Source organism: Echiichthys vipera, assembly GCF_963691815.1.
Source record: "Echiichthys vipera genome assembly, chromosome: 9".
Taxonomy (NCBI): domain Eukaryota; kingdom Metazoa; phylum Chordata; class Actinopteri; order Perciformes; family Trachinidae; genus Echiichthys; species Echiichthys vipera.
Window position 1 is genome coordinate 28,394,839 of NC_139834.1, and position 24,138 is coordinate 28,418,976.

The 24,138-nt window shown below is 42.8% G+C and overlaps 3 protein-coding genes across 3 annotated transcripts in view; all 3 read right to left on the reverse strand.

Moving 5' to 3' along the window:
* Positions 1 to 227: 227 nt before the first annotated feature.
* Positions 228 to 11,578, reverse strand: fam50a (family with sequence similarity 50 member A). Its single transcript, XM_083920735.1, has 13 exons — positions 11,345 to 11,578; positions 10,198 to 10,282; positions 9,875 to 9,974; positions 7,543 to 7,667; positions 6,614 to 6,690; positions 6,145 to 6,211; positions 5,872 to 5,933; positions 4,990 to 5,066; positions 4,675 to 4,729; positions 3,921 to 3,969; positions 3,707 to 3,777; positions 2,923 to 3,033; positions 228 to 500 (listed from the first exon to the last, which is right to left on the reverse strand). Exons 1-13 carry the CDS (start codon positions 11,453 to 11,455, stop codon positions 492 to 494), a joined length of 999 nt encoding a protein of 332 aa, XP_083776861.1. The 5' UTR covers positions 11,456 to 11,578; the 3' UTR covers positions 228 to 491.
* Positions 11,579 to 12,937: 1,359 nt separating this feature from the next.
* On the reverse strand, positions 12,938 to 17,358 carry cav4b (caveolin 4b). Its single transcript, XM_083919618.1, has 4 exons — positions 17,225 to 17,358; positions 16,438 to 16,670; positions 15,289 to 15,476; positions 12,938 to 13,303 (listed from the first exon to the last, which is right to left on the reverse strand). The coding sequence occupies exons 2-4, from the start codon at positions 16,663 to 16,665 to the stop codon at positions 13,120 to 13,122; spliced, it is 600 nt and encodes a 199-aa protein (XP_083775744.1). The 5' UTR covers positions 16,666 to 16,670; positions 17,225 to 17,358; the 3' UTR covers positions 12,938 to 13,119.
* Positions 17,359 to 19,091: 1,733 nt separating this feature from the next.
* arhgap4b (Rho GTPase activating protein 4b) overlaps positions 19,092 to 24,138 on the reverse strand; it is a 31,180-nt gene continuing 26,133 nt past the window's right edge. Inside the window, 4 exon segments of the mRNA XM_083919268.1 lie at positions 19,092 to 20,866; positions 21,860 to 21,962; positions 22,384 to 22,491; positions 22,687 to 22,785. Coding sequence (XP_083775394.1) covers positions 20,663 to 20,866; positions 21,860 to 21,962; positions 22,384 to 22,491; positions 22,687 to 22,785 — 514 coding nt within the window. The 3' untranslated portion in view covers positions 19,092 to 20,662.

The following is a 24,138-nucleotide window of genomic DNA, read 5'->3' on the forward strand; positions in this document are numbered from 1 at the left end:
GATGAGGGGAGTGGTGTCTTTAGGCTAAGGGTGGAGGTGCAGCGGGCTAGCTCACTATACATGTTTTAACAGTTGCACTGCCAGACTGGTGTTTGGCTTTCTCCAACTATGTACAATTAGCAACCAGAGCGAAGACAACCGCGTTCAAATCCAGCACAAACACACGCAGGAATGAGGCGAAAGAATCAATGCCAAATGAATGTTCACTGCAGTGAGTCATAGGCCAGGTTCATTTTTATTAAGCAGAGATGCTGCGACATGTTTATGAGCTATACACACGTGAACGCGGGGGTTGTTTTCACAGGAAACGTTGCATTTGGCAGGTCAAATACAGTTCGGAAAACTTGTATTTTAAATAACAAGTGACACTCTAAATCAATAGTTTATTAAATCTGGATAAAGCCTTGTGTATATATGTTATAAAATACGATGGGGGTGAACAACCAAAAAGTTTGCATCAGAGATTTGAAAGACTGAAGACGGCGGCCGTTTCACCGGATCTGAAAAACAAACAAACACACGAATAAAAGGGATGAAGAAACTCATGTGCAAAATAAATAAACAAGTCAAACTATTAGATTAAGCTGAAATAACTAGGATTGTTCCAGTTTAATCCCACCCTTCACCCTCTGTCTTTGTCGTTGAGCTACAGAAAGCGCCTGCATGTGCCAGGTCTCTGTCGTAGCTTGCCCCTGTGATAAAAAGTTGGCAGCTGCGGCACACTGGGAGAGCCCGACTGATATAGTGGTCGGCCGATATCGGTCTATCCCAGACATGTCTGTGTCCGTCTGTGACCTCGTATTCGTTTTACACTATGAAAACAGTGTTTACATCACATATAATGCATAAAACAATTCTTAGGGTGATTTAGAAATGATGTAAAATAGATATGCATTCTGTTTTTATTTATGCTTTGTGTAAATGGTGAGCGATTGACTGAAACTGACATTTTTTGGCTTATTTATTCTTCATAATCTCAATGTTTTCTGGAATTGGTTGCCAATGTCATGTATGTAAAATCCACAAAGAACAGGGTTATTTTCAGTCAAGCTCAAATTCATTTATTTATTTTTTTTAAATCATCGGTAAATGTTTCCCTGTGAAATCGGTGCCTGTATCGGTCTCATAAAACACATATCGGTCAGGCCCTACTGGGGAGGTGTCCCCTCTGAGAGCACTGATCACATTCACACCTGGAAGCTGTCAGTGTGATCTACTGGCCACTGAGCACCCGGGTTAAGGGCCCGCTCAAGGGGACGTAATCTGACTGCATTTAAGTTTTAAATATAGAACCAAAGATGTTCAAATATATTTTGGATACCAAAATAAACTACAAAAAATATCTGAGACGAAATGAATGCCCAAACAATATTCTTCCCATCATATCATCATCATCAACATCATTGTTTGCCCATTTACTGAGTCATTTAAGTTGTACTCCATAAGATCACTCACTCACTCATTCACTCACTCACTCACTCACTCACTCACTCACTCACTCACTCACTCACTCACTCACTCACTCACTCACTCACTCACTCACTCACTCACTCACTCACTCACTCACTCACTCACTCACTCACTCACTCACTCACTCACTCACTCACTCACTCACTCACTCACTCACTCACTCACGGCGATCTGGGCCGACAGACCAACCGCTGTCAGCAGCGTCACGAACATGGCGGCTTATTTACATCAAGCCTGGGAATGTCGCCACAGACACGCGGATTGTAATACTCGGCAAAAAGGCAACAAGTGCTTCATTAGTGGGTCATATGATCAATCACAAATGTTTTAAATAAATAAAAATCAAGTACAACTTTAAGCTAAATCTGTGCACCTATGTAGGGGAGCGTTCAGCCCTGACAAAACAGGCCAGCAAATTTCCTTTAACTCCACAAGTTTACATACACGTCACTGCTGATTTCCTCTGACACACCGACCAAACAAGATAAAACGCACCACAAGGTCCTTTTCACACTGTTCCACGCAACATTACACGTTGTTTAACTCGGTAACCGCAACAAAGCGGCGTACTTCCTCTTCAGACTGAACGTGTCCCAAGTCTCTCCAGTGTCATCCTGTGTTTAACCTGACTGTCACATCATCTACTGTAGGCTATAATATTACCCCCCCTTCAATATATTTGTTATTTCAATTACAGTACAGTGCTGCTCCAGTTCCATGTTGTTGTTGTCTAATTGTTTTGAGTCCTATAATATTAATATCCTAACAACTGTGGTTGATGCAGATTGGTGAATCTGACCCGGCACACTTGTACGAGCAAACCTCACTGTGCAGTTAAAGAAAACAATAAAACACAGCTGAGTTTTGAATTGTTAAAGTCCCCCTCCACTCAAAAAAGCCTTTTCTACTGTTTCTGTTAGAAATATTTGTCACTAGAGGTGTTTTCACATTCCTCTCCTGAAGGAGGAGGTGTCTGTGTCTCAGATTCAAACGTATTCTGGAAAGCTTTGGTCAGAACGTCCCTCTTAACAAACCCTTCGCTGTCTAAAATGTGAAACACCTTTTGACACAAACAGCAAACGATTGTCTTCACAAACGATTAATTGAGCTAGACTCAAACTTTTCTGGCAGTTTCATCCCCAACAGAGAGGCACGACGGCGAGATTACACAGAGGTCAGAATCACCCCGAGGTTACATTCCAGACGAGGAACTGTTGAAGCCTGTTGGATGAGCAGCTACATACTACAGTACACACCGAGTGCGGCTGCTGTTGACTTGCTACTTAATATGTGCACAACATTGTCAATCTCTGAAAAAACAGTTGTCAATTTCCTATGAAAATCAGTTGGAAAATACTTTTTTACTTGTTTGATCAGGTTTAAGATGAAACTTGAAGGATCTCTGAGGGGAAACTTGGTGAAGCAAGCAGACACTAACAAAACGCCTCTCACCGTATATTTGTCCCATTTCTTCTCAGGATCGTACGGTTCCCAGCGACTAGCGGGGAAGATGTGTTTGTTCTTCTCATACCAGCTCCTCAACACCACTTTACCTGCATGAGACTATAAGCAAAACAGCACAACTGGGTTAACTTTGGGTTAACTTGTTAATGCTGTACAGGATATGCATGCGTGCTTTTCGAGGTTTAGATGTTTGGAGGGTGAACTGAGCATCAAGATAACACAGAAAACATCTGTCCTGTGGATGATGAATGCACTTGTAAGCAAAAAAGAACCCCCTGGTTTAAGTTGAGAGAGGGACGTTAGTGGCTAGGTTAGTTTGGGAAGTGGAAAATGATTGACGTGAGGTCCTGTATGAAGTTTTTTGGGGAGGTGCTTGTCAGCGTTCGTTCATTCATTCATCTTCAACCACTTGTCCCTATTGGGGTCGCGGGGGTCTGGAGCCAATCCTAGCTGACATCGGGAGTGAGGCGGAGTACACCCTGGACAGACACGGGGAAAGCATGCAAACTCCACACACAAGGGCCCCAGCCGGGATTCAAACCTGTAACCCTCTCACTGTTAGGCGACAGTGCTGACCACTTCACCACCGTGTAGTCAGAATTAGGTTTTATACATGGTGCAGTACAGTAATGACTTTGGATGATAATGTATATGGATGTTATTCTCTTATTAGTTTATTAGTAAATTTCATTTGCAGGAGTTAAAATATTACCACGCAAGCAATTTCCTCTGACAAACTCTTGATTTTTACTGTACAATAAAAAATAGTCACCTCATCTTTCTCAACAGTGGCGTCGTTCACCAGTCGAATATCATCGTGGACGTCAAAGCTGAAAAGAGGACCTGCGGAGGAAAACGAAGTGAGCAAAGAGACAGGAAGCTTAAACAAACACTTAAATGCTTTTATCTTTCAAAGTGTAACATGGAAAAACAAATCAAGGTATTGTATATGAATGGGCTGAAAGGCTGGGCTGCTGTGCACTTACCAGATTTGCCTCTGGCTTTGGTCACAATGAAGTCGTAAAAACTGTGATGCTGAACGAGACAAACGGATGAAGTGTGGTTAAGGTTCAGAGTGAAAAGTGCCACAGCTGCACGGCAAATTAAAACTATTTATATTTATTATCTCTAGACAGTATAATATCCTCATATATCTGTGGTAATAAACAACACAGAGATATTCTTGAACTCGCCAAACACTTTGGAGGTAGGTCACCCGATTTCAAAGTTTTCATATTGGGCTCTTAACATATGCTCCATGATGTACTGGAGGCATTACAACGTTCAGCCTAGCCATCCAGTGTAGGTCAGTACGGAGGTCAAATACAACTTCTCAAAGCAACTTCTCTTCCCAGCTCTGCTGCGAAACAAAGTTCTGCCCCAGTTTCACCCTTTTTCCAGTCCACGAGTGAGCCAGGAGGAAGTTCGGTTTTCAGTCTTTTTCATTTTTAACACCTAAAGCTTTGAAATACTTCTTTACACCATCAAAACAGGTTACAGCACTTCTATAGTGGTTGAACAAAGGCCTCTACACCCACTGCATAAAGTGTCTGTATACTACAAGATTTGAGTCTTGTTAAATACAAGACCTTAGTATATCTTTCATGAAGGAAAACACAATTCTTAAATCAGTATCTGCTGTAGAAACGTTAAATGAAGTGAAGAGAAACAAACCAAATCACAACAAAGTAAAGCGCTGAGCAGTTGAGCTGTGGTTTTCATGGCTGCGTCAGTACTTACATGTGGGATAATCAGATCCTCTTTGATGTACATCAGCTGCTCCACTCCAGCAGATCTGCACAGAGAGGAAATACCGTCCAATGATGAAGAATTTGAACATGTAAGGAAAAACTGACCCCTGGAATACAAGGCTCAGGTTTAAAGCCTCTGTTTGGGATTTGAGTATTATCAAAGAAGACACTGTGGTAGACAACAATGCTTGATGTTGTTAAATGGGAGAATGCTTTGCGATGGGAGCACCGTGTATTTATGCTCTGCTACGAATGCATTCTGCGCATCCACTAACAGTGATGTAACAGTGTATTGACGTCTCACCTGAGCTCACTGAAGTCTTTTCTGAGGACCTCCAGGGCCCTCTGCAGAAAGTTCTGGATGGTATTTCCCTTCTTCATCTGAAACAATCACAAAGACATAATGGAAACATGAAGAGAGTATCCATTATATTAAGTACATTGTTGTGTGTGGTAGGACCAAACATTTGTATCACAGTATTTTTGAATATCCTGGTAGGATCTGGATTTTTCACTGTATCCTGAGACTTTTTACAGGTTTAAAACGACTTGTTCTGCTGCTAGGAGTATACATATAAGTCATCTGTAAATGTACAATTATTAGTGTCACAAGTTGTTGTGTGACATGGTGTTTTTGTCCTATTAAAGAGAGTTAGTTGTGGGCTATTACATTACAACCATTGGTAAGAAGGTTTTGCAGTTATTAGGGGTCCCCTCTCAATACGCCCACTGCTTTCCCCGTAGATTCAAGAAGGTTGATTCATCCCGAGGGAAATTATTGTGCAACAGTTTCAATACAAAGATGGGAAAGGATCAGAGTAACGATAAGCATAAAAACATAAATCAAATCAAAATAAACATAAAATAAATCAAACAATAACTAAATGTGACAAAGTGCGACAGACATTGTGGTTAAACGTAGGTTTATACAATATACAACAATACGCAACAATACTGTTTAACTCTTCACTGCAAACAATATTATTTACAGTATTTTGGTGCCTATTGAAGAGTTACAGGACGTGTTTCAGCTATGTGTCAGTGTGGCAGTACATGAACAATTCTTACCAAACAGTAATTTAACACTGGTATACCAGTTATACTCTATCTTTACTCTATACTCTTAGAGAGTTGGCATCACCTCCCGTGGCTTTTTAGAAACAGAAAACAGCTCCTTATGCTTTACCTTGACAGTCTTACGATGTCCAGAACCATCCCAGTAACTGAAGGTAATTTCAATCTCCTCACCTGTAGACAAAGATGCACACCATTATTCTGGATTGGGAGTAAATGTGAGTGTGCATGTATCTTTGTACGTTGCAGGGAAAAGACAAAAAAGCAGGAATCGACATGTGGACAGAACGTCTGCTTGTGATTAGAGTTAAAGATACCTGGATACGCCACTGATATTAATTTACAACAATGGACGTTTAAGCACGCAAGAAGCTCTGACACTCACTCTTGATCTTCTCCTGTTTGAGCTCCCACTCCTGCCTGAGTTCCTCTCTGAGGCGATTCTCCTCCTCCTGAACACAAGAAGCAGACGAAGTCAATGATGTGAAAATGTTACGGTTCTAAGAAAAGGGCCGTTTTTAATCAACAGAACATCACGAACTGGAATCATAACAGACAAGCATAAAGATGACAACTTTACTACTATTATCTGAATGAACAACCGCCAACCATAAGTGATACATGGGTATGGTTTTGTCAATCTAAGCTCTTTGTTATGTGAGCTACAATTACTCAGACGTCTAAATACCTACTACTTACTTGTTGCCCTAATTATCGCTTGTCAACACATCTATGGAGATACCTCAGATCTTCCCAGAATTGCAACAATCTCGTCATCAGAGTAAAGAAACGAGAAGCAAGCAGGATTTTTTTCCCACTGTATAAAAAAGAAAGACTAATTGAAATCTTCTCACCTCTCTGTCTCGATCAGGAAGGAAACTCGTGTCCACGTCCGGGTTTTTCCCCAGTTTCTTCTTCCGAACTGGAGAGTCTGTGAGACAAGTGAAACATCTTTTAGACAAACCTTCTAAGTGACATGTTATATCTTGTTCAATCTGTAAAAAAACTAAAGTGTGCAAACGACAAGTCTCAGCTGGTGCAGATGAGGACAAGACTCCAGTCGCTGCTGCAGCAGGTGGATTTACAAACCCAGGGTGGGATGTATAAACAATATGAAATTCAAAATGCTTGCTTCTGAATATTCACACTGGCAGGTAAAAAGTTTAGGCTTTTATTGTGAAAGGTGAGAACAAAAGGAAAGGATCTGGTTTGGACTATGGACCGCAGGGTCGCCGTTTCGAGTCCCTGAGTGGACCATGAATGGAGCGTGGACTGGTGGCTGGAGAGGTGCCAGTTCATCTTCTGGGCACTGCCACGCCAAACCCCCAACTGCTCGGGGCGCTGAGCCATTGGCAGCCCCCTCGCTCTGACATCTGGGGGCGACTGTGGCTCAGTGAAAGAGTGGATCTTCCTCCACTCGAGAGATTGGCGGTTGAATCCCTACCTCCCCTGGTCCACATGGACCTTAAACTTCTATACTCATGATAAATGCATTTTAGGGACTTCAACAGCTCGTAGTCTGTAACAAAGACACGTGTTTGTTTGAATGACCTCCTTATTTTTAACCCCTGTAACACCTTGTTTGAACATTAGATTTTTCTATTCACCATTGAAGCTTTGCCTTGGACCAAATCATAGTTAGGAGACAAACATATTAAGTCACACAAATCACAGGTCAAATGAAAAATGCTCGAGGAGGTACAATTCACAGCTGGGACTGATTCTCTGCATTGTGTTTCCTATTTATTTTGTGCTCTAATAACATTTTTACATCAATACTCACAGTCCTGCTCTTCCTCTTCGTTTTCCTCCTCCTCTTCTCCTTCGTCTTCCGGGTTAAATGATAAACTGGCTATTTTCCTCTTCTGCTCCTCCTTTCTCTTCTTCTCCTTCTGCTTCTCAAGCTTGCTGTGAACAGATAACAACAAATAACGGAGTCAAAGGGTAGACACACCACAGAGAGGAGTAACGGCCATGCAATCATCATTACACACTGTGTTTTTTTCCCTGTCCTATTTAAATGTGTTTTCAATACACAGTGCATACAGCGTGTTCTTTCAGTTGCAGAGGTGTAATTAGTAGCCAAGTGGGACAAGGTCACAGAAACAAGATTTCTTATTATTGTTGGCGTCTTGGTAAGCTGCCTCTGTCACCTTGGCCCAGTTCAGAACAGGCAAAGGGGTTGTATTCAGGGTATGTCCACGCGATCGAAAACGTAATGTTATGTCATATTACAAACACCGGAGAGTTTGTCGCCTTCCCAAATCCTCCTCCATCCCAGAGAGAAATCTGTCTGGTGTTAGAGGAGACTTTTGTGGTGTTTTGGACTCTGATGCACAAATCACTCTGTAGTAACTGATCTCAACCAGCAGAGGGTGCTGCTGTGAGCCCCTACACCGCCCCAAAGCACTCACAGGCGGGCACTGTCTCGCTACTTTTTGCAACCTTCTTGGCAACTTTTTTTTATAAAAGGCTACTAGTGACCAATTTAGAGTCTTATTCAGACCATCAGGGAAAAGAGAGAAATATATGGTCAGCCTAATTCATTCCCATGCATGTGGCTCCATGTGAGTCCAGTTCAGTCTGTGGGTCCGTGTCTTTCGCAGGGTTAGAGGTCCGAGGTGTGGGGATGACCGCATCGTTAACAAAGTCTGCGTTTTCGCTGTCCAGACGACAACGCCACACTCTGGGACCTGGTTACAGAAAAGACCGTTTTCAGGCTCCGATAACGCCGGCTACGCGTGGATGGTCGGCCTAAACGGTATTAAAAATGTGCGTTTATAGGAAAAGGCGTTCTCGTGTGGATGGGCCCTTAGTCTCTTCATAAGTCATGGGTGTGTTTGGGCATAACGTGAATGAAGCTTATCAGAGTGCCATCTCCAATTCCCTTTAATAGTCAGGTGCGTCTGATGCAGGCCCATTGCTATTAATTAGGATTGTAACGATTCATCTACTGCATCCAAGTATCCATTTGTATTCCTACGATCCAACTATGCAGCTAGGTGTTGGCCTTGACTGGGGACACACTGTATGTCAATATAAAATTGATTTTCAACGTAAATAATCTATTGTATCCTTAGAAACAATTTGCACATTGTATTCAATCATGATAGACTTTATAGGGATGTATTTCAGCACATTTCAGCTGGGAGGAGGCCTCAGGGAAGACCCAGGACTAGGTGGAGAGATTAGATCTCCACACTGGCCTGGGAACGCCTCAGGATCCCCCAGTTAGAGCTGGTTATTGTGGCCCAGTAAAGGGAAGTTTGGGGTCCCCTGCTAAAGCTGCTGCCCCCGCGACCCGACCCCAGATAAGTGGATGAATGTAAGATTTCAGCACTTTTAATAGTAACTGAATATTAGATTAACTCTCCGTCAGCTCCTCTCTGAACAGCACTGCTCGTTTGATGTCATCAGCACGCTCCCAACCTGAGACAACAAGCCTGCAGCAACAACAAGCCTGCCGTGGCCCGCCTTTAAATGATGAAGAACAGCGACAACAGAACGAAGGACAGCTGATGACGGGGAACATGCGAGGGTTAATGCCTGACGAGGTGTCCAATTATCAACTATAAATAGACGCTGCGGAGGCGAGAACTGTCCGACGCGCAGCTTGCTATGGTTACTTTTTATATTGCATTCTTTAAACTGTGAACAGTTTCAACTATTCCAGGAGAGGCTGTCTGACAATCTCTGCAGGTACCCGTATATTTTTAACCTGCTGCTGTAACAGGCTTTTTCGTGAGATGTTGAAACCTGGCTGCTCCCATTCGGCCAGAAGGGCACTAGTGAGGTCCATCAAATGCTCTTTACCCTGCCAGCTCCCTGCTACAAAGTCAGTGAGCCCACGTGTAATACAGCTGATCATTGCCTGGACACGCCAAGTAAGCAGACGTGTTGATGACATTGCTCGTTGATAACAGAACGTCTGCCTCCTGCACACTCGACCCCGCCACCGGCCCTCGTCTAAACCAAACAGAATAGTTCCAGTAAGCAAGAAAGCATCTGACGTGGAGAATCTCCGGTTGTGTGAAAGGGAAACTATGGACCCAATGACTTTGGTTGGTGCTACAGAGCACCAACCAAAGTGAGACAGAGGGGCGGTGATAACTCACAGCATGAGTTCCTTGGACTGCTCCTTCTTGGCCAGCTGTTTCTCTCTCTCCTTCACCAGCGCCTCCTGCTTCGCCTTCATATCATTCAGAGTCACCAGACCTGATCAAGACATAAACACAAACAAGTCAAACAAGAATCACACAGATATTTTCTCCTAATAACAAGCCACTATGTTGCAATGCTAAATTATGTTGTTTTATATATTTACACAATAACACCGCATGTCAGCTCAGTTGTAATTCCTCATGTCACATTCTCAGTCAAGTGAGGTTGTAGTTATACAGGAGGGTTCATGTGCGACAGCAACAATACAAATACTTACCAACTGTGCTGGACTTCAGCTCTGCCTCCACAGCATCATAGTGAGCTGAGAACTTCTTATCGATGTTGGACTTGACCATGTTGTCCTGCGAGAAAACACACACGGGCACAGTAGAGACCAGTTATACAGGTGTCAGTGAGTAAGGTTATTCTGCCATTGCTTTACAGCACTTTGGGTGCCAATGGGAGAATGTTCTGTAATATTACATATGCTTTATTTAACAAACAGGTTAATATTCTGTCAGTATCCTTCACTTGTGTGTGACGGAGCGTTATCGCAGGTCTTCCCTTCCTGCAGCTGTCAGACTGTACAACCCGCACTGACACTGACCGAAAGAACAAGGTCGCGGGTACAAGCGGCCGAAATGGGTTTTCTCAGGAGGGGGGCTGGAGTCTCCCTTAGAGAGAGGGGGAGAAGTTCAGCCATCCGTGAGGATCTCGGAGTAGAGCCACTGCTCCTTTGCGTTGAAAGGAGCCAGTTGAGGTGGTTCAGGATCATCTCGTAAGGATGAACCCTGGGCGCCTCCCTAGGGAGGTGTTCCAGACACGTCCAGCTGGGAGGAGGCCTCGGGGAAGACCCAGGACTAGGTGGAGAGATTAGATCTCCACACTGGCCTGGGAATGCCTCAGGATCCCCCAGTTAGAACTGGTTAATGTGGCCCGGGAAAGGGAAGTTTGAGGTCCCCTGCTAAAGCTGCTGCCCCCGCGACCCGACCCCGGATAAGAGGTTGAAGATAAGATGAGACTATAAATAAAATTGAATTGAATTATAATGTTCACCAGCTGGGATCACTTCGGGTGAATTTAAATCACAATGTGCCTTAGTGTAAAATTAAACATAATTCAAATTTTGTATATATTGTTCCTGTTATTCTTGTGTTTTCCCTTCCCTGTCTTTACATTGTTCATATTGTTGTATATTTATCTTTGTTATTGATGCTTCTTCTATGTTTGCTCCCCACTTTGCTGCTGTAATCTGGAAATAATAAAGGAATAGCTTAAGTATGGTTGTCAAGGCGACCCCTTCACTGACCTCACAGGTCGCTGACATTAGACGTCACTAGCGACTAATTATAACTGACCAAATGAGCTCGCAGTAATACCGTGTCGCTGTTAACTCGTTATAGTTTAGGGTAAAAGTTACAAACCTCTGCAATCTTCTGCTTGAGCTGTTCTAGCTGCTCTCTTTCCTTTTCTCGTTTCTTCATCAGCTGCATGGCTCTCCCGGCCTCACTGGCGGCTCCTTTGTACTGCGCCATGTTGCCTTCTTTGTCTCCGACTCTCGCTTGTTACAAAGTTTAATTCACAACTAACGAAAAAAGGAGTTAAACCCAGAAATAAAACAGATTTTTCTCTCCAGAACTGTGAAGTTAGAGCTCCCACCGCACACAACACAACAAGAAAAATGGCGGCGACGCGGTGCATGCTGGGTAGTTAGGATGTAAATATGATGCCTTCAGGTACACTCGGGAAACTACGGAATTAAGACGCCACACCGCAGCGACAGTTTATTACAGTGTATTGATCAAAAATTGATTAAAAAAAAAAGAAAAGATATGCAAATTTAGTTTATTCAGACCATTTCCCCTCATAGATAATTGATGGATCTGTAAATAATTTAATTATAATTATATTTATATTTATTATTTCTAACAATTAATTATTTAACAGTCACAATTTTCCCAGAGATCCTTTTTTAAAGAAAAGTAGCAAATCCTCAAATCTGAAGCTGGAAACACCAAATACATGTTTTTGTTGTTTGTTTTTGCTTGATAAATTCATTCATTCATTCATCTTCAACCAACCGCTTGTCCCTGTTGGGGTCGCGGGGGGCTGGAGCCGATGCCAGCTGACATCGGGTGTGAGGGCGGGGTACACCCTGGACAGGACGCCAGTCTATCGCAGGGCACATAGAGACAAACAGAGACAGACAACCATTCACACCTACGGGTGATTTAGAGTCAGCAATGAACCGAACACCTGCACGTCTTTGGACTGTGGGAGGAAACCGGAGAACCCGGAGAAAACCCACGCAGACACGGGGAGAACATGCAAACTCCACACAGAAGTGCCCCAGCCGGGATTCAAACCAGGAACCCTCTCGCTGTGAGGCGACAGTGCTAACCATCACTACACCGTGTCGCTGCTTGATAAATGAAAATAGTTATTACGAATAAGAAAGCTTAATTAAAATGAGTGATGGAGCAAGGGCGGGATTAGAAAAGTGCAAACTTCCCACTCCCACTTTTCGAATATGCTTTTCTTTGCAGCAAATGTTTGTCGTTCATGTATCTAATTATTCTTTCTGTTTTGTGAAACATCGTTATTTTCTGTGACAATTTCACTTTCCGCCTTTTTTTTAATGTGTTCGAACACAACTTCAATCTATCAACCAATCAATCAATCAATCAACCAACCAACGAACCAATCAATCAATCAATCAATCAACCAATCAACCAACCGATCAATCAATCAATCAAAACATATGAAGATTCACTATTTTCCAGATATGTTCTCACATTTATTATATGATTCAGTAAATTTTTAGACTCATCTGTAAAATCCAATCCTTATTTATCTATTTGGTAAAACAAAACAAATATGCTCAAGACATTTTTGACATTTACTTTTATTGACTAATTAATTCAATTGAAACTGAATTCATTTTATAATTATAATAATAATAATAATAATAATAATAATAATAATCATAATAATCATAATAATAATTTGTATGAACTGGCTTTACATGTAGAAAACATAGCGAACAGTGTTATAATATTGCAGAACAATGCCAATTAAAAAACAAAAGCTAAATTAAAAAGACTGAAAATTTAATTCTCTCCCTCCCACTCACTCACACACTCACTCACTCGCTCGGCCGGTCACTTAATCACTTGACATCACTCGGCGTGTCTCACGTTCATACGGTCTCTTTGTCTCTCATTTGATGCCAGTCCTTGTTGGACAGCGAAATGGCAACTTGACTGCAGCAGAGAGCGACAGACGTACAAAAGGGAGCGATGAAAACATTCACAGCACACAAACACAAGGACCGCAGGCACGGGAGGAAGGTGTTGCTCAGCTGTATGCACGGCACCACAAACCTAGAGGGAGAGAGGGAGATAATTATTTGAATGGCTGCGTATTAAAACCCTCTCTGTGTCAGATAGACAGAGGAGGGATGATAGAAAGATTTACGATGTGAGGAAAAGGGTGTTATTTTCAAAACAAGTGTAAAGCACAGTGTCGCCTAAAGTCCAGAAGGAAGTAAGGAACTTGTGTAGCATGCTGTTTGTGAGGTTTGAGTGTGTGTTGTGTATGTGTGAGCAAGAATAAAGCAGCCTTATACTGTTTGTCATGAATCCCTGAACAAGTAATGCCTCTTTGATGCAGGTAGGTGCTGAATGGTCACCCATGACACCAAAAGATAGTCTTTAAAAGACTCAAGGCAGGTTATTTTCATGTTTTCTCATTACTAAAAGAAGCCATGGGCTGTTTCCATGTCAAGCATGATTAGCCAGGCACACGTACCTGGAAAAAAAGAGGGTAACTAATTATTATGTCTTGTTTGTTTACGCCGTAACCAGAGGGGGGAACAAAAAATGTGTGGTTCGTGCCCCACTATTTCTTGGCTGCGCTCAGTGGCTACATGGCAATTTCTGTTGGTTGCCTGGCAAGTGATAACCAGACTCCAACCTCTAAACAAGATCATTCATCTTCAAACGTGCTAACCACCACACCACATATTTATTTATGAAGTTTAGAGGTGCTGGTAGAAGGTGGCTTTTGTTACCTTTGGACGATGCCAGGCTAGCTGTTTCCCCCTGATTGAATTATTTTGTGCTAATCTAATCTTGGACCTGTTGGCCGTATCTCCATATTTTCTCTACATTTTCAAGCAAGTCCATGCATCTTGTATGTTTTACAGTTTTGAAAGAAAATACCACATTCAGTAACTCAAAATGGGAAACTACCTTACTGTCTAGACTAAATTAAGGTAATTATTATTGGCTGGGGCGGGTTCAAGACCATGACTAAAAGATGACGTCATGCTTTAATGTAGTTACTGACGGTAAATGGCATACTCCATCCAGCACAACTTACCCGGCTCATGAAACTCAGATCAAACTGTCACACTAGGCAGTACTGATCAAATATGAATCAAAATTATGGTACTGTATTGCCTATTTCTCCCCTAAAATGTTTACAGAAGGACATTTTAGTGTACTGTTTATCTGTAATTTGACAAAGTTTGTGACCCTGCTGCATCTTGTTTCATTGCACTGGTTGGCTGTAGGTCTATCTAATTGGGTCCAGGGGCGTTTCATTGCACTGTTGATAATGCCGTGTGGAAATCCAAAATTAACTAAGAGGTTTCAGACTAATGTGCATTTGCAAATTAGTCTGGCAATACCAGGCTAGACCAGAAATACTTAGATGATGAAATGGTAGCTGTTCGTTGAGTTTACCACGTTGTACGCTGAACTGAACTCTTCCTGTCATGAACCTATTCTCCATCATGGTCAAGAACAGGATATATTTGATGGATGCTGAGGCTTCAAGAAGTCTATTTAGTAATATCAGAGCAGGTGTTTTAGTCACATACCCGCTGTGACATCACTCACTAGGGTTGGGCCAGATGTTTACAACACGCTTTAAAGTTTTTTACCCGATGAGAGCAGCGTCTCATCCCAAAGAGTTTCCAAAGTCTGGTCCAGAGAAGTAATGAGTAAAAGGAACTCTTCATCATTTCAGTTCAGTTCATAAAGATGTCTCATGGGACGCTGGGATGTGAACTTTGACTATTTTCTGACATTTTATTGCCTAAATGATAAATTATTGGGCATATTAATTGATAATGAACATACTCATTGATTTCAGCCCTTCCCATAACCCATGACCATATGTAACCACAAGTGGACATTACTTAACATTAGGGCTCACATGCCAAAAGCATTGGTAATCACTAAAGAGCGACCGTGCTATCATAGTGAATCTTCTGCATCTACTGTATGTGATGAATGAGTGAGAATATGTCTCCAACACTAATGTGACTACATGAGGGAGCATTTTTATTGCACCAGCATACCAGATGTGTAGACAGGCGAGAATGGCCAGGAAAACACCACAAAGGAGAGCGAAGGGCACAGCGAGCAGCAAGGAGAGGCAGCGGTACGTCCAGATACGAGCGCTTTCGAAGCCAACAACACTGTAAACCCACAGTTGGTCTATGCTTCGTGGTGTGGCGGGCTCCGCCAGTACATCACTGACCTCCACCTACAGACAAGGAACAAGAGAGTGGGTGTTGCAGGTCCAGTCAGTTTTTTGTAGAGCTAATAAAAAAGACGAAGTGTTGACTGAAGTGCTTCGTGGCTTCAGATGAGACAGGGATTACTCACCGACTCCCACAAGTTACAGACAGTATAGATGTGAAGAGATAAAAGAAAATTAGGCAATAAGATTTTCCAAATTCTAGAGCAGAATATAAAATGACACCCATTTTTCTGATGTGTGAAGACATTTGAAGATAGAGGCCCAAGAAAATTGCCCACATCACTTGTGGCATCTCCAAGGACCTCTGTCTTCCTCCAGCATTTGTCATCTTACAGACAATTTAAGGTTTTGACACACCAGGCCGACACACAGCTGTCTGTCCATGGCAGGCCGCCGGTGATCGTCTGCCACCCTAGTTTTTTGTGATGTGTCCCGCAGTGTTGGCACTAGTTGACACTTGTCAGCGCCATTTCGGCCGATTCAGGTTAAATTGGTGGAATTAGCATCAGGTTGTGTTGTTCATATGCTAACTGGCTAACTAGCACCTTGAATCTGTCTGGTCGGCCTTCTGTTTTTCTTTTTTCAATGACAAATATAGACTACAGCCGCCTGTTGGCATGGAAACTTGGAATATTTCTGTCACGCAGGCGCAGGATGTACATGCTAGTTTGCCTTTGGCTTAAGTCTTTGCGATGTGTTTAAGTGCAACTTTTTGGCCGAGACACAGCAGCCGGGATATGCAGCTGCCTGTGTGAACGTAGCAATGATAAGGGATGTAAAATTTAAAAAGAGACTCAAGCAGCAATATAATTAAATTAAATAGGGCCTAAGATGGAACCTTGGGGTACACCACATGAGATAGCAGCAGGAAATGATGACAAATTATTATGTTATTATAGCATAATACATCAACTGCTTTGGCAGTCAATGTAGATTTACAGAGAGGGAAAAAGGGAAAGGAAACCTTGAGGTGCTGGTTGATGCCATAAGGGTCCCTGTTGACAGGACGGGAGGGTGTGGGCGTAGCAGGGGCTGTGGGAGGGGTCGGAGGGTTGGGCGGTGGAGTGGAGGCTTTGGATGCAAACTCTGGAGGAGGAGGAGGCATGTCTCTCTGTTCTTCTCCTCCATCATCCTCATCTGTGTCATCATCAATGTTACACTCCACCAGACAGTCGTCGCTCACCATCGTCATCCTCGCTGATGGAAGAGGCGCATGCTTGTTTTCACGTGTATAAAGAAAGATGGCCACACAGACAATTACACATATGGGGCTACCTTAAGTCACCCTCTTCTGTACTTGACGTTAACACACACACACTGTAAACCAATGTACACACACACAGACACACACATTACACTCCTGCAGCACATTGCAGGCATGTAGCGTGTAACAGCAAGCTGAGCACGGGCACCAGCACCTGTTCTTTAGCCCCTAAAAAAGAAGCCACACCAAAATCTGCAAATAGCATACAGCTGGTAATTTTAAAATTACACTTTAAAAATGACATATATACAGTAGAAGAAAACATCTATCATTATTATCTTCAGACATGATTATTAGTCTTAAGAGCTGATTAGAAGACTTTTAATCATCTTACTTATATTTTATTTATATATATATATATTATACACATGAAACTGCTGCGAGGTGAAAAGCTGCAGTTGCAACTCATATCCTTGTTGAGAAATCACCGCAGCAGATCCACAACAGAGACAGCAACAGTAGAAAAAATAAATCATGTCTGACTTACCGTCCTTAAAGTTCTATCTTAATCCTGTATCAGTGACAGAGCCCCTTGCAGAGAGACACGGCAGGGGTGCCCTGCAGAGAGTGTTAATCGGAAATGTCAATGAGATCAGTTAAGCCGCTTAATCACAATGTCCCTTAGAGCTGACTTGGCTTATGAAACTCATACATCGGCGCACACACACACACACACACACCTACAGTGTTTGACCCTGACTTAGAGCAGCAGACGTGCTAATGCGGCACAGTGCCTCTTATTCCTTGTGTGTGTTGGGTGGCTGTGGTAAGGGGTTATTTTAGGAGGAGCTGGTGGGCCTAAAATATCCTATTGCAGCACATGGGTGCCGTTGTAACGCATACATGGAAACAATCATAAAAGCTCAGACTCTTACATACTTGCATTTGACAGAGCGACGCACAAGTAGTTTTACTGCGAGGAATGGTCTGTCACTGTGCTGGACTTAATGTCAACAAAGAGTAAACTTACCATTGTGTCTCGCTGGATGTGTGATAGGCTCTGTGTCTCTCTGTCCCTAGTTTCAGCTCCTCTCTGCTCATCTTTCTCACTCAGCTCTCCCATTCAGCTTTTCTCCATCTCCATCTTCTCTTTCTCTCATTTCCTGACCTCTTGCCTCTGCATGTTTGCCGTTCTGTACACCTCTCCCGCCTGTCACTCTACTCTCTTTTACATTCTCTCCATCTCTTTGTCCAGCAGTCTTCAGCATGTGAAGCTTGAAATAGCTACACTGTTTCCCTTCATTTACATTTTCAATGAAAAGGCCAATCCAGCTGCTTATTTTTGTGCGTGCAGCTCGAAAATACTGACTTACTGCATAACAGTTAAGATGCGAAACGGTTGGTTTTATATGTTATTGAACTTAAACAATCAAATCAATAAACAGTAAGTGATATTCAGCAAATGGCCAAAGTATTCCCATTCTAAGGATGCCGGCTGCTTGTGTGCAGACCCTCTTCAGCAACAACAGGTGCATGTTAGAGGAAGGTCACGTCTAAGTATATTTATTTTTCAATATTTCCTTTTTCTAAAAAATTATTCATCTTCTGGCATTAACAATACAGTTTTAAGGCTAGTCCCAACAAAATCCATACAAAAATCTGCTTTGTTTGCTAAGAATAAACCCGTGGTTCCCAATCTTTTTGGTTTATGACCCTGTAAAACGATGTCTGCTTCTAACACCACGGCCCTGCCACAGCATGCATTTCATGTCTCTGAGTTTCAAGCATTTCAACAAAAAAAGTGACATTCCCTGTTATATCTGGATTATTATCTTGTCCTTGAACGGCATGACACCTGTTTGCTTATTATGCCATCTTTAATACTAAGCATCGTTTAATCTTGTGAGAGTCACGCACTGGGTTTTGCGGCACCCCAGGAGTTACGGCACGTCGCGTGTTGTGTCGAAAACTGTTTATTTTAGCTACCTGTCTGTATCCCTGTCTGCTTGCCTACCACCCGTTTGTGTTTTTCCCTTGATGATCTCGTGTTCGTTTGTTTCTTCCCCGTCACTGGACTCGCTCTGGAGAGCTGCACCTTCCCCCGGACCTCACCCCACACTTCCTGGACACATTTGTACATAGCTATTTCATTAAAGACTAGTTTAAACCTGACTCTGCTTCCGTGTCTGCATTTGGGTCCCAGTTCTCTGTGTTGAACGCTCATGAGAACCGTGATTGACTTAATATTGCAGTATGTTAGAACTACAGTTTTAGGAGCTAGAAAGTTTAGGGTGCAAGTGCCACAGCAGCAGAAGAGCCCCATTAACATCCGCCCCTGAAATACAGTTACTTATAGAGTTTAAATTCACCAACAACCCCTTAATCATTCATCACTTTATCATCTTTATTGAATTCATGTTTTTAACCACATATACAATTGGACACAGTAAATTTAGTGACATCATCAAACAGTGATCCAGAATAACAGGGTGTTTTAATCATAGAGGCAGAATCCATTAAAAAAGGACTCTACTTCTATGTTTCCAATACTGAAACACAACAGAGGGGAAATGCCATGAAAGAACATATCAAATGCTTTTGGAGTAATTGTACACCTCATTTCAAAAAGTCCTGAAACAACCGGACCCATGGATAGTGCTAGATAAAGTCAGAGGGGGGCCAAAATGTGTGGATGAACGAGAAAAGAGTTTCAATCTTGGCTCCAAAATGTAGCCGTGGCATTCACAGTTTAAACCAGAGGAAGTCACTGAATCCTCTCTGATATGGGGGCCATTTTGGCTCTTGAGGCTAGGGCACAGTTTCCAGTTGAAGAGCAAGTCAACCAAAGCCCTGAGTGAGAAACTCTTCCTTATTCCTTTGAAGCCAAACCTGAGTCAGCCCGGCTCTAACTCTGCTAAAGCCCTGAGTTTTGGCCCGTGTATCAGGCCATGTATCACATACGAAGGGGAATGTTTTTTCTTTGTGTGTGTGTGTGTGTCTATGTGTGTGTGTGTGTGTGTGTGTGTGTGTGTGTGTGTGTGTGTGTGTGTGTGTGAATGTGTATGTGTGTGTGTGTTTGTGCTAACGCTGCTTGCTGCAACAAAGAACTGACCCAACTGCTAACACCACGGTCTTGCCTACTAGCATCTATGGGGCCACAAAATGTTCATTAAATTAATGAACAAATAAATAATTAAATATGCACATGAATAAATTGTGTAACATATATAAATAAATGATAATGAAAAAAAAGAAGTAAAACTGAGTTCATAGTTATGATGATGATCAGAATAATAGTTTAATTTCAAAAGTCTATTTATTTTTCATCATGCCATATGCCAACGTTAGCATCGTTGTTGCTCTGGCTAACAGGTGCTAACTGGCTAAATTTGAATCAAAATAATGAGTTGAGTTTTAACAGTTTACTTCATTTATATATGTTTTACACGGTTTATTCATATGCTTATTTGTTAGGTATTTCATAATACCTTCCTAGGTTTAATGACTATTTAAAACATAACAAACAGAGTTCAACCTTGTCAGATCTGTTCAGGTGAAATAATTGTGAAGTGTAAAAGAGGCCCCAGATTTATTTTATTTTTTTAAATGAAGCAAATATTTTAAAGACGAGTTGATCTCAGACCTGCCACTAGGGGGCAGCTTAAGCATTTCCTTGTTTTAAGTATCATGGCAACCACTTTAAAAAGTCGGTCTGGTGACGTCACATCCCTGATTCTCCAAAAACGACAAAAGCCCGGAGAAAACAAAACCCGACCAAAAATGACCAAAACCAGCTGGAAAACAGACAAACTGGACGTACAGCATCACGGCACTGAGACTAGTGGCACTATGAGATGGCAGAGACGCAAATATTATACACGTGTCGAAAAATAAATCAAAATCTTCCAACGAATGCATCGGCGGCATAAGCGTAATCATCATCGTTAAACAATAAATCAATAATTCCACTCATCCTTCCTCTCTCTTAGTCCACTGGTCTGAAAAGGGCCCGTCCTCTGAGGCCAAATCCGACTTTTTTGGCAGTTGGGGCGGCTTGAGGAAGAGATGAGGAGGAGGAGGAGGAGGAGGAGGAAGAGGGAGCAGGGGTGGCGAGTGTGGACGGCGGCGCGGCAGGCTGGCGAGACAGGAGCTCCTTGAACACCGAGTTCATCTGGCGGCTGATCATGTCCTGAGAGAGCAAGAGGAGGAGAAGCAAGAAATGGAGGATGATAAAAAATGTGGCCTCAGTGACCCTGAAAACACCTCCCACTGAACAACGGGCCCGTGACCACGGAGAAGATCTGGAGTGCACAAGATGCTGCATGGATGCTGATTTTGAGAAGGTGATTGGACTAAAATCAGGTGACTGTGGCCAGATTATTACTGATGCACTATTATAAAGTCAATGACAGAGTTAAGCCTGTGGATGTTCTCATGTGTCCAGGTCGTCGTTATCCTCAAAGCAATTTCAGTCAAAAGCAACTGGACTTGGTTATTTGTCTAGGAAGACGTTTCACCGCTCATCCAAGAGGCTTCATCAGTTCATGTACGCATCTGACCAGGCTGGGACTGGACCAGGACCAGGACCAGGCTGGGACTGGTCCAACTAGCTGGTGTGAGATCCAGGTATTTAACCTCTCACAAGTCCGATGATGTCACTGAAACCCTTTGTGCTCCAAGTGCCAAAGATCCAACAGTCTAACCTCAAAGAACAACTGTTTACAAAAGGCCTCCTGGGACTCCAAAGACGGTCGTTTAGACTCAATAGAGCACTAACGCAGTCCAAACCAACTTCCCACCAACGACTGCAACTCTAATGACGGTCGTTGGAACTTGGAGCACAAAGGGTTTCAGTGATCGGCCTTGTGAGAGGTTAAATACCTGGATCTCACACCAGCTAGTTGGACCAGTCCCAGCCTGATCCTGGTCCTGGTCCTGGTCCTGGTCCAGTCCCAGCCTGGTCAGATGCGTACATGAACTGATGAAGCCTCTTGGATGAGAGGTGAAACGTCTTCCTAGACAAATAACCAAGTCCAGTTGCTTTTGACTGAAATTGCTTTGAGGACATTGACAGAGTTGTTTTGCGGAATAAGGGACTCGATATAGACAAAGCCACGAGACCTTTCCCTCCCCGATTATCAAACATTTTTCTTGAGCTGTCTCATGTCCTTCAACTACCAACCTTGTCGACAGGTTGTCTGTCCGCCTGACCAAACGGAGGTCTGTCTGTGGGTCTGAGGCCGCCCTGTCTCACCGTGTCCAAAGTATGTCTTCGCTCCTGAGATCTAAAAGACAATAGGTAACATTAGTTACACGGAACAAAGTGCTTTCATTAGTGGGTCATATGAACAATCACTATTGTTTGAACTCACTCTCTGAAGAAAAAGACAATTAACTAGATGAAATTCGTGAGTATAACTTCAAGTTTGTTGAGTTCTTGACCTTATTTCAGGCATCGAACCAAATACCCATTAAAAAAAACCCATTGACTTCCAGATGAGGGAACCAGAGGTGCACAAAATGTTTAGGACTCATTCCTGCAGCACTCTAAATCTCTCTATATAATATAAAGATATAGATTTATATAATATCCTATATATAAGGCTATAAACCCATATGTATTTGTTTGATGAGTCAAGCGGAGAATTTATTTATCTATCATACAGCACAGCATGCATTGTGTCCAAAGGTGTATGTCAATCTTACACTGGCAGGTGTCGTGTGGCGGGAGAGGTCGGTGGCTTCCGATTGGGGCTCCCCTCACTTCCTCTCTGTCTCCCAGGCAACGAAGCACTGTCACTGTTCACCCGCATCCTGTCAAGGCGTACGCAGAAACTTTGTAACTTTGTGTTGTGTGCGTTCGTGTGCGAGAGCGCGTGTAACCGTGTGTGATAATGTAAAAGTGAGTATTTCTGTCTGTCCGTGTGTATTTCGTCTGTCTGGGTCTACCGTGTCTGTTGGTGTCAATGCATTTTCATGAAATGTGCTTTCAAGTACGTGTGTGCATACCGAGTAGTGTTCTCCGTCTGTGGATCTTCTGCTGACAGGTTTCCAGTGCTGCCTCCTCCTCCTCCTCCTCCTCCATCCTCTCTTTTCCCTCGCTCTGACCTGAGGGAGGAGAAGAAGAAAGAGAGTTATATTAAGAATATATATTTTACTACAGAAAGAACAACCAGTACCGGCTTAAATATGGGATAAAGGTTGAGTGACAGCGTAATTGCAGGAGGGAGCAGATGCAGGAGTGATATTAAATGTACCCAGATTTTTAAATGGAAAACATTGAAGATGAGGCAGAAATTTATTGTGGGTGGACGAAATAATGCAAACACCATACTTCCAGTAGAACACAACGCAATAGCTTCAGAAAACACGACCGTTGGGTTATGTTGCAAGATATCATGAGGTATTTCTGTGTTAATCTGTCCACCCCCTGTTTATGCAACCTGCAATTTGTCAGTATGATAATTAATTACTATGGCGAGAGCTAAATGTGTAATGTTTAGGCCAATGTGAATTAGAAGAATACAGAATAAGTACAGAATGAAAAATGACTTGTGTTGGAACCAGTGTTTCCAGAACCTTTTTAAACCATGGCAATGTGATGTTCGTCATGGCATTCGACCACCACACACACACAAAAAAATCACAGATTGTGGTCTGAAAGACAAATACAGTACAAATTCTTGGTGCCGAGACTCAAATGAAATGTCTCAAGCTGTTATGGGTGCAGATCCCGGCGGGAACATGATCCCCCCCCCCAATAATAATACCTTAAATTATTCAGAATTCAGCAAATGTATTTTCAGACTTCACATTTTAGATTCACATCTAAAGAGAAACGATTAAATTGGTGGAATGGGCGACAAGGTGGGGTGGTGGTTAGCACCAGGGTTTTTGGTTGGAATCCCGGCTGGGGCCCTTCTGTGTGGAGTTTGCATGTTCTCCCCGTGTCTACGTGGGTTTTCTCCAGGTTCTCCGGTTTCCTCCCACAGTCCAAAGACGTGCAGGTGTTAGGTTCATTGATGACTCTAAATCACCCGTAGGTGTGAATGGTTGTCTGTCTCTATTTGTCTCTATGTGCCCTGTGATAGACTGGCGTCCTGTCCAGGGTGTACCCCGCCTCACGGCCGATGTCAGCTGCGATCGGCTCCAGCCCCCCCGCGACCCCGAAAGGGACAAGCGGTTGAAGATGAATGAATGTATGAATTGGTGGACCAAATCCTGTTTGATTAATATATTTCTGACTCTCACTCGACATCTGCGCTACTCCACTACAACACAATGAACGGGCAGTTTCTCACGCAGACGCTGATGATCAGCAGGGTTTAAAAAAGAGCTTCATATTTGGATATTCATCCTTTTAATTAATCATGCATAAAGTAGTTCCACACACTGGGAGAAAAGGAAGATGGTGAGTAGACGTTACATGCCCGAGACCCTCACAATTATGATGTCCTACAA

Coding starts and splice junctions, on each gene's coding strand:
- fam50a (XM_083920735.1), bottom strand. CDS start 11,455: ATGGCGCAGTACAAAGGAGCCGCCAGTGAGGCCGGGAGAGCCATGCAG. Junction 5,934..6,144: donor CAAACAGGAGAAGATCAAGA/GTGAGTGTCAGA, acceptor CTTTGTCTACAG/GTGAGGAGATTGAAATTACC. Junction 5,067..5,871: donor GACATCGTAAGACTGTCAAG/GTAAAGCATAAG, acceptor TGATTGTTTCAG/ATGAAGAAGGGAAATACCAT.
- cav4b (XM_083919618.1), bottom strand. CDS start 16,665: ATGACGATGGTGAGCGACGACTGTCTGGTGGAGTGTAACATTGATGAT. Junction 15,477..16,437: donor GCATCAACCAGCACCTCAAG/GTTTCCTTTCCC, acceptor CCTTGTCTGTAG/GTGGAGGTCAGTGATGTACT. Junction 13,304..15,288: donor CTCGCCTGTCTACACATCTG/GTATGCTGGTGC, acceptor CTCTCCCTCTAG/GTTTGTGGTGCCGTGCATAC.